This window comes from Orycteropus afer, unplaced genomic scaffold (genome assembly GCF_000298275.1).
Source record: "Orycteropus afer afer isolate SDZICR_OR568_19922 unplaced genomic scaffold, OryAfe1.0 scaffold00003, whole genome shotgun sequence".
Classification (NCBI taxonomy): Eukaryota; Metazoa; Chordata; class Mammalia; order Tubulidentata; family Orycteropodidae; genus Orycteropus; species Orycteropus afer.
This window is the reverse complement of record NW_006921590.1, coordinates 3,406,074-3,416,152: the sequence shown is the minus strand read 5'-3', so window position 1 is coordinate 3,416,152 and position 10,079 is coordinate 3,406,074. Positions and strand designations below refer to the sequence as shown.

The following is a 10,079-nucleotide window of genomic DNA, read 5'->3' as shown; positions in this document are numbered from 1 at the left end:
TACATTTTGGTTTCTGTCAGAGTAGCACCCCATTCTTGGTACCATATTCTGTTCTGGTTACCTAGTGCCCCTCTGACAAGAATTAAACCACAAATGGGATCACCTTAACAAACTAGAGTTTATTCTCTCATAGTTTGGAGGCTTTAAGTCCAAGTTCAAAGTGCCAGCCTCTAGAAGCTATGTGAAAGCCCCTTGACCTTGGGCTTCAGCTCTGCCTCTTGCTCCCAGCCCACTGAAGCTAGAGCCATCTCTTCACTCAGGCAGCTACTGGCTGCTGAGGCTGACAAGCCCAAGCATGACAAATAAAATGGGAGTCCTGATGTTACCAAACCACATGGCAGGCCATTCATTCAAGTCCATTGGAAGTCCCAAGGTTGGCAGAGCATGGCAGGCTGCTGAACAATGATATGGCTACATGCAAGATCCAAGTGTGCCATAAGCTAGAAACCATTCCCCAAGGCTTCTCCTTATATACAGGAAGCAGACCACATCCCTAGGGCTGCTACTCAGCTGCTCACAGTAGATTCCACCATGGAGTTGATTACCAGTCTCATCGTGGGGAATAATACATCCAGCTGCCCAGACTCAACCATGCCTAGCCAAGGTGACACACAAATGGAACTACCACAACCTGTAGGTGTATGGATATTATCCTATCACTGATAGCATTGTGGGAGCTCTGGTGGCATAATGCCTAAGGCCGCTAACCAGAATGTTAGTGATTCAAACCCACCAGCCACTCCTTGAAAGGTAGATGGGGCAATCTACTTCCGTAGAGATATCACCTCAGAAACCCAAGGAGGAGTTTCTGTAAGTCAGATACAACTCAACAGCAGTGAGTTCAGTTTTTTGGTTTTTGGTTGACAGCATTGTACTTTAGCATAGATCTTGAAACATTCTTTGTGATGATGAATGCCACACCATTCCTCTTCAATTTGTCATTCCCAGCATAGTAGATTATATGGTTGTCTGATTCAAAATGGCCAAAACCAGTCCATTTCAACTCACTAATGCCTAGGATAACTTCCAATTTTCCTAGATTTGTACTTCATACATTCCATGTTCCAGTTATTAATGGATGTTTGCAGCTGTTTCTTCCCATTTTCGAGTCATGCCACATCAGCAATGGAGGTCCCAAAGTCTTTATTCTATCCACATCATTAAGGTTGGCTCTGAGGAGGCAGCTCTTCCCCATTTGTATCGTGAGTGCCCTCCATTCTGATGGGCTCATCTTCCGTCACTGTACTGGACACTGTTTTAGAGCTATTCATAAAGTTTTCCAAAATATATCAGACAGTGTTTCATTGCTGTTCATAAGGTTTTCACTGTCCAATTCTTTGAAAAGTGGATGGCCTCTTCCTTCTTCCCAGTCTGTCTTATTCTGGAAGCTCCACTGAAAACTGTCCACTGTAGGTAACCCTGCTGTCATTTGAAACACCAGTGCCATAGCCTCGAGCCTCACAGCAACATGTAAACCACCACAGTACAACAAACTGATAGACAAGTTCATTTCCCTTAGCTCCTCCAAACCATTCCTCTTACTTCCTGGTCTCCCTTAGCTGTTCCAAACCCCACCAGCTCGCTTCATGGTCTCCCTTAACTATTCCAAACTGCCACTGGCTCACTTCCTGGCCTTCCTTAGTTGTTCCAAACCATTGCCTTTTCATATCCTGGCCTCCCTTAGTTGTTCCAAACTGCCACCAGGAGATATTTTTCTTTTAGAAAAAGAAAGGGATCTAATACTGCCTAGGGGATAAGATCACATAATTTTAAATGAAACTGCCTGCATTCAAATCTACCACCTACTAACTCTGGGACTTTAAGTAAATTATTTTATCTCTCTTAGCTTTAATTTTTTTTTGTAAACTTGGACATGATAATGTTCCTGGGAAAACTATACAAGCTGTGCATAAAACATGTAGAGTAATACTTGGTGTGTATTTAGCATGTAGTAAGACTTAGTTGTTATTATGACAAAAATACACTAGTCATCTACCAGCTGTGTGCTATGCAGTGAGTTAATAGGAATTATGTAGACAAATGTTACTACTCTTCTGCTCCATCATACTTTTCTTATTTTTAATTTCAGAGCATTTTATGTCCAAAAGGACTGATGCTTTTGTTTTGCTCTTTTGTTTCTGGGGAATATTTCTGGGGAATATTTTCAGCATGGATAATCTTTGTAGGATAGAGAGGGTATGGGCCAAGATAGTATCAAAAAGGTATTGCTCTGAATAGGGGTTGAATTGTCTCTCCTTATATCTTAGATTCTTATTCTTTTATTTTTCCTTCTTTTATGTATTTTCCAGATTAAAATCAGTTATGGAGAAAGAAAACTTGGGTGGTGAGATAATTGTAGAATATTGTAAAACTACAGTGGATTCCTTAGTAGAAAACAACATGTTTGTAAACAAAGTGTGGATTCAATGTGAGAATGAAAATTGTTTGAAATGGAGGTTGTTGTCAAGTGAGGATGCAGATAAAGTTGATCACAATGAACCATGGTACTGCTTCATGAACACTGATCCAAGATACAATAGATGCTCTATTTCTGAGGAAGACTTTCCTGAAGAATCTCAGCTTCATCAAAGTGGATTTAAGATTGTCTATTCACAGCTCCCTCTTGGAAGCCTCGTTTTGGTAAAATTATGCAGTTGGCCAAGGTAAGGTTTTTATTGTTGTTGTATATAAACTCTTGAGGTATACGCTTGCCAGATTTATGAATATTTAAAATTTTTAATCAACTTTTGGATTTATTTATCTTCTCCATTGTTTGACTTATTTATTAATTTTTGATATCATCATTATTATTTCCTCTACTTCTTTAGATTTATTCTTCTAGTTCTTTAAATTGGAAGGTTAAGTCACTGAATTTAAATAATTTTATCCATAAAATAGGCAATTATAAAGCTATAAATTTCCCTGTAAATGCAGCTTTACTTACATCTTACAAATTTTGATATGTCAATTTTTATTATCATTCAGCTTGAAATTCTCATTTCCTTTATGATTTTTTCTTTCAACTAGATTATTTGTGTGTATATAGATTACCAAATATTTAGAGATTTTAAAGTATTTTATTGTTACCAGGTTTTAATTTAAATCTATTGAATTTAGTTCCACTGAATCTTATTTTACGGCCCAGCATGGCCTATCTTGTGGATGTTTCATGTGCATTTGATAAGAAGGTGTATTCCGCAATGATTCTCTGAATGTTTAGAATATATTTTTCTTTTTCTTTACATTTAAGGAGTTTTACTACTGTATATCTCAGGACTTTCCATTCTGGACTGATTTTCCCAACTATACAGCGTGTACAAAGTCTTTGTTTATTTCAGTTTTCTTACAGTTATAGTCTATTATATTTGTTCTGTTTCTTGATTTCATTTCCTTATTTATTTCTATATTACTATGGCTAATCTTCTTTGTCTATCATTGACAAGACTTTTTTTGATTGTTTTTATCATGTTTGTGTTTAAATATTTTTCCCTTTTCATCTTACTTTTTCTAAAATCATTATCCGTTGAGTTCATTTGTTCTTGTGTTCCTTCCAGTTTAGTCTCCTTATAAAATTTTTTTGAAAAAAATTATTTTCTCCAGTCCCCTCATTTTTTAGTTTTTCTAAGTCTGATTTATTATTCTTTAGTAACATACTATTTTCTTCATTTCTCTTAGCTCAACTTGAAATACCTCATTACAGTTTTCATCTCCTTTAAGAACCTGTCTGACGTGATTTCAGTTTTTGTAGAAATATTATTATTTATTACTATAATAACTTTATATTTTATTCTATAATGATTCCTTCTTCTTGCATAATTTTATGGGAAGTGTACTCCTGTTCTTTAAGAAAGGAAGGGGAAGTCAGAAAAAAATTTATTTTGGGTAATTCCTCCCATTCTGTCTTCAAGTACACTGACTTTTTTCCTCTGTTGTGTATGCTCTGCTGTTGAGTTTATCTGTTGAGCTTTTTATTACGGTTATTTTTCTAAAATTTCCATTTTGTACTTTTTATCTTTCTAAGCTTTTTTGTTTGTTTAATTTCATTGTGGTGAAAACATATACAACAAGACATTCTCCAACATAACAACTTCCACATTTACAGCTTTACAGCTCAGGGACATTGATGACATTTTATATGTTGTGCCACAATTATTGCTATCTATTTCCAAATTATTCCACCACAAGTTAGCATAAATTCAATGCTCCCCAAACAAAAGCTTCCTTCTATCCCCTCCCCTACCCCTACTAACCACTAATAATCTTTGGTATATATAGATATATCTTTTTTTCAACCTATCTGGAAATTTTCTCTCCCTACCCTCCCATCCCTGGTAACCAACAAAGAAGATTTCCTTCTATGTATCAATCTTTCTTTCACTTTTTACTATAGTGGACTAATACAATATCTGTCCTTCTGTGATTAACTTACTTCACTCAGCATTATGTCCTCCAAGTTCATCCATGTTATGTGTTTTGCAGATTCTACATTACTTTTTAGGGTTGCATAGTATTCCATTATGTGTATGTACCACAGTTTGTTTATCCATTCCTTGGTTGATGGACACTTAGGTTATTTCCTTCTCTTTGCTATTGTGATTAGTGCTGAGACGAACATGGTTGTGAATATATCTATTCGTGTCCTGCCTCTCACTTCTGTAGGACATATACCTAGTATTGGTACTGGAGAGTCAAATGGTATTCCTACCTCTAACTTCTTAAGGAATCACCATACCAATTTCCACAGTAGTGGTATCATTTTAGGGTGCCACTAGCAGTGCATGAGAGGCCCAATCTCTCTACATCCTCACAAGCATTTGTTATTTTCTGTCTTGTTGAACTTTGCTATTAATGCTGGGGTAACATGGCATTGCATGTTTGTTTTGATTTGTTTTTCTCTAATGGCTAATGATCGTGAACATTTCTTCATGTGGTTGTTGGCTGCTGAGTATCTTCTTTGGTGAAGTGTCTGTTTATGTCTTCTGCCCATTTTTCAATTTGGATTGTTTTTCTTTTTGATACTGAGGTGTTGGGGTTTTCTATAAATTTTAGAGTTAAGTCCGTTGTCTGGTGTGTCATCGCTGGATATTTTTTCTCATTCTGTAGGTTCTCTTTTTACTCTTTTAGAGAAGTCTCTTGATGCACGTAAAAAATTTAATTTTTTGTAGATCTCTCAGTCATGTAGTTTATCTTCTGCTGTTTGTGCATGTTGGGTTACACTTGATAGTCTATTTATGCCATTAATTAGGGCCCCTATGTTTGCCCCTATTTTTTCTTTGATGAACTTTATAGTTTTAGGTTTCACATTTAAGTCTTTGATCCATTTGAAGTTCATTTTTGTGAATGGTGTGAAGTATGGATCTTGTTTCAGTTTTCTGCAACGGATATCCAGTTTTGCCAGCACCATTTGTGGAAGAGACTATCTCTTCCCCAGTTAATAGATTTCAGCCCTTTGTCAAAGATCAACTGACCATAGGTAGATGGATCTAATTCTGGTTTCTCAATTCTTTTCCAGTGGTCTGTTTGCGTGTCTTTGAACCAATACCAGGCTGTTTTGACAACTGTGACTTTATAGTAGATTTTGAGATCTGGGAGTGTGAGACCTCCTGCTTTGTTCTTCTTCAAGAGTGTTTGGCTTATCCAAGGTCTCTTTCCTTTCCATATAAAATCAGTGATTGGTTTTTTCCATGTCTTTAAAGAATGCTGATGGAATCTGCATAGGGATTACATTGAATATGTATAGATTGATTTGGGTAGTATTGACATTTTCGCAGTGTTCAATCTTCCTATCCATGAGCATTGTATGCTCTTCCATCTGTTATAGTGTATTGAAGTAATGTTTTTGTAGTTTTCTTTGTACATGTCTTTTGTGATCCTGGTGAGATTTATCCCCAAATATCTTATCTTTTTGATAGCTATTGTAAATGATACTTATTTCCTTATTTCCTTCTCAGAGACCTCTTTGCTGTTGTAGACAAATCCAACTGATTTTTGTATGTTGATCTTATATCCTGCAGCTGTGCTAAATCTTTCATTAAGTTCCAGTAATTTTCTTGCTGAGTTTCTTGGGTTTTCTATGTGTAGGATGATATCATCAGCAAATAGGGATACTTTTACTTCTTCCTTACCAATTTGGATGTCTTTGATTTCCCTTTCTTGCCTTCTTGCCCGGGCAAGGACTTCCAATACAGTGTTGAAAAGAAGTGGAGATAGGGGGCATCCTTGTCTCATTGTTGTTCGCAAAGAGAATGACTTCAATCTCTCTCCATTGAGAATAATGTTGGCTGTTGGTTTTGCACATATGCCCTTTGTTATGTTGAGGCATTTCCATTCTTATTTTTCTGAGAGTTTTTATCAGGAATGTGTGTTGGATTTTATCAAATGCCTTCTCTGCATTGGTTGATATGATCATGTGGTTCCTTTCCTTTATTGTAGTTATAAACATGATTATGTTGATTGTTTTTCTAGTGTTGAACCATTCTTGCATACATAGTATGAATTCCACTTGGTCATGATGTATTAGTTTTTGTTTTTTGTTTTTGTTTTTTGTGTGTGACATGTTGTTGGAGTCTATTGGCTAAGATTTTATTGAAGATTTTTGCATCTATATTCATGAGAGATACTGGTCTGTAGTTTTCCTTCTTAGTGGCGTCTTTGCCTGGTTTTGTTATCAGGTTAGGTTATGCTTGCTTCATAAAATACATTTGGGAGGACTCTATTCTTTTCTGTGTTCTGAAGTAGTTTGAGTAGGATTGGTGTCAGCTCTTCTCTGAATGATTTGTAAAATTCTCCAGTGAAACCATCGGTGCCAGGACATTTTTTTGTTGGTAATTTTTTATGACCTGTTCAATTTCTTTTTTTGTTATGAGTCTATTCAGATTTTCTACCTCATTCTGTGTTAGTTTAGGTAAGTAGTGTGTTTCTAGAAATCTTTCCATGTCTTCTATGTTTTCACGTTTATTGAAGTACAGTTCTTCATAGTGTCCTGATATTATTTTTATATCTGTTGTTGTGTTGTGATGTCACCCACTCTTGTGACATGTACTATTACTGTGGAGTCATCTATTTGTTTTTTTCAATTCTATTAAAGTCGGCTTTATTTATTATGGGGCTCTTCCATTGGGTGCATAGATATTTATTATGGTTCTGTCCTCTTGTTCAATTGATTCTTTAATCATTACATAATGTCCTTCTTTGTCTCTTCTGGTCATTTTTGTCTTAAAGTATATTTTATCAGAAATTAATATTGCCACTGCTCCCCTGTTTTGGTTGCTATTTGCTTGGTATATCTTTTTTCAACTTTTGATACTTTTTCTATTTTTGTCTTTGTGTCTAAGGTGAGCCTCTTGTAGACAGCATATTGATGGGTCATATTTTCTTATCTTATAGGATCTTATCTTAACCAAACCTTGAGTGGTGCATTTAATCCATTGACATTCAGTGTAATTATCAACAAGTATGAATTTATTGTTGTCACTTTTTCATGGTGTTGCTGATTTCTTTGTTCCATGTAATTTTCTGTGTTGAGCTAATTTTGTTTATGAATTGTTATCTCCTAAGCTCATTTTGTTTATTAATTGTATCGCCTTCATTACTGTTGTTTTAGTATTTGCTAAATATTTGTGCTTATCCTCTTTTTTATTTTGATGAGAAGGTTCATTATTTTTCTTTGAGGTTACTCTGTGATTTATTATTTTCTTCCCAAGTTTAAAACAGTCTGTTCTATCTCACAATTGTCTTGATTTCTTACCACTTAGGAGTTTTGTAACTACACTATTTATTCTCCCTGTGTGGTTTGTAGTTGTCCTCATTTACCAATTGATGTCTCTGGTTCCCTGTTTACAGTCTTGTAAGCTTCTTTTACTTTGGCTCCGACTCAATGGCAGTGGTTTTTTTTTTAAAATAACTGGGTAGGTTTCTGGGTTATGTCATCATGTTTGCTAATCATCTGTTGTTGTTTGTTGTTGTTCATTCTCTGTCAAAGGACTCCCTTTAAGATCTTTTGTAATGTTGGTCTGGTTTTAACAAATTGCCTTAATTTCTATTTATCTGGAAATCTCCTAATTTCACCATCATATTTGAGGGACAGTTTTGCTGGATATATAATTCTTGGTTGGGAGATTTCCTTTCAGACTTTTATATATATCATCTCATTGCCTTCCTACCTGCATGGTTTCTACTGAGAAATCAGAGCTTAGTCTTATTTGTTGCCCGTTATAGGTAACCTTTTGTTTTTCCTGTGCTGCTTTCAGCATTCTTTCTTTGTCTTTGGTTTTGGTGAGCTTGATTATGATAAGTCTTGGAGATTTTCTTTTGGGGTCTGTCCTGTTCAATGGATGTATTCTTGTCTTTCATCATGTTAGGGTAATTCTCTTCCGACAAATTTTTGACAATTTTCTCTGGGGTTTTATTTGTCTTTTCCTGTTCTCAAATTCCTATTACATGTATGTTATTCCTCTTGTTGGTATTTCTCATGAATATTAAGCTTTCTATATTTTGTTTTGATCTTTTGTCTGATTGACTCCTGAACAAAGTAGTATTGAGCTATTTGTCTTAAATACCATTAATTCTGCCTTCCATTAATTCAGTTCTACTCCTTTTTCCCTTCAATGTTTTATCTGTTTCTGAAATCTTACTATTAAACTTCTGGACTTCTATTTGTTATTTTTGTATTGTTTCTAATTTTTTATTTATTTTCTCAATTTGTTCTCGTATCATTTTCCTAAATTATTTTAGAGTTTTGTGTGTGTCTTCCTCAATTTTGTGTTTTCCTTGATTTGTCTTTCAACCCATTTAAGATACTCAGATATAATTCTTTTGAATTCCTTATTAGGGGGTTCCAATGCTGATTCTTCCTCAGGGATGTTTCTGGGTTTGTATCCTGGTCCCTTGTTTCTACTATTTTATCTTCTTTGTGTAGGCTGAGATAGTCTGTTGTCTCCAAGACATTGTGGTGATGTTATATTGATGTTTAATGTGTGAAAGAGAATGAAAGTGTGTACACAGGTCTCTGTTAGCTGTTCATATGGAGTAGTTAAGGGTGAGTTTAGCTGATACTGGTCGTCATCTGTCATTGGCCAGTTGGTGAAAAAGCAAGCATTGGCCCTCACTCAGTGGCCCTCACTCAGGGTGCAGGAAGTGCAGGTATGTTTCTGTTATGTTGGAATAGTTGCTGTCTGCCACTTAGTCAGACAAAAAAATTTTTTGAACACCAAAAAAATAAAATCAAAATAACAGAAACTCAAACTGCATTAATAGGAACAATCACACACACACACACACACACACACACACAATAAATGAGTAGAAAAATTTTCAAAATATATTAAAAAGGGATAAAAGAAGGATAACGAGAAAAAAAAAAAAGAAAAAGAAAAGGCCACAATATATAGAAAAAGAGGAATGAGAGAAAAGGCCAAGAGTAAAAGGATAGTAAATTAGAAATTGAAAACTTTGTAAAAGGAAAAACAAGGTGTGAGAAGAACCAGAAGAAAGGGAAAAGAAAAAAGGGAACCAGGAAAAGGGAAAAGAAAGAAAAGAAAAAACATGAACCAGGGATAGGAAAGAGGGGGAAACAAAAAGAGGAAAACAAGAGGGAGATAAAGAGAATAATTTAAAAAGAAACAAAAACAAAACTGTGGGGTGTGGAGCATGGCACCCAGGCTCTGTCAGGGCCAGGCCAGGATGGAATTTCTGTTGGTCAAAGAGGTAGGTGGAAGCAGGGGATGGCCACACTTCTGTTCACCAAGAGTGTGTGAGTTATAAAAGTAACAAGGGGAGTAGCACATCTTTCCAGTCGTCAGCCTCTAGTGCAGCTGCCCATCTTGTCCTCAGCAAGTGGAGCCCACTGTATGTCACATTCTAGGAAGAATGCCACTTGCATGTATTGAAAATGGTTTTGCCTGCCACTTGGGAATATCTCAAAATGGCTGCACCCTCAGGACAGCTGTTGCAGTCCACAGGTCTGTTTGTCTCCTTTGCTGTTTTCCTTTCTTATTGTCAGGAACCAATGCAGTTCTTGCCTGTACAGACTTTAGTGAGCAGAGCTGATTCTTAGGTTGCTACTGGGATGTATTCAAATG

At 35.9% G+C, this 10,079-nt stretch overlaps 1 protein-coding gene across 1 annotated transcript in view; it reads left to right on the top strand.

Moving 5' to 3' along the window:
• Positions 1 to 2,322: 2,322 nt before the first annotated feature.
• The window catches only part of ZCWPW2 (zinc finger CW-type and PWWP domain containing 2), a 213,087-nt gene continuing 205,330 nt past the window's right edge, over positions 2,323 to 10,079 (top strand). Inside the window, exon 1 of the mRNA XM_007936232.1 lies at positions 2,323 to 2,663. Coding sequence (XP_007934423.1) covers positions 2,323 to 2,663 — 341 coding nt within the window. The remainder of the gene's footprint in view (positions 2,664 to 10,079) is intronic.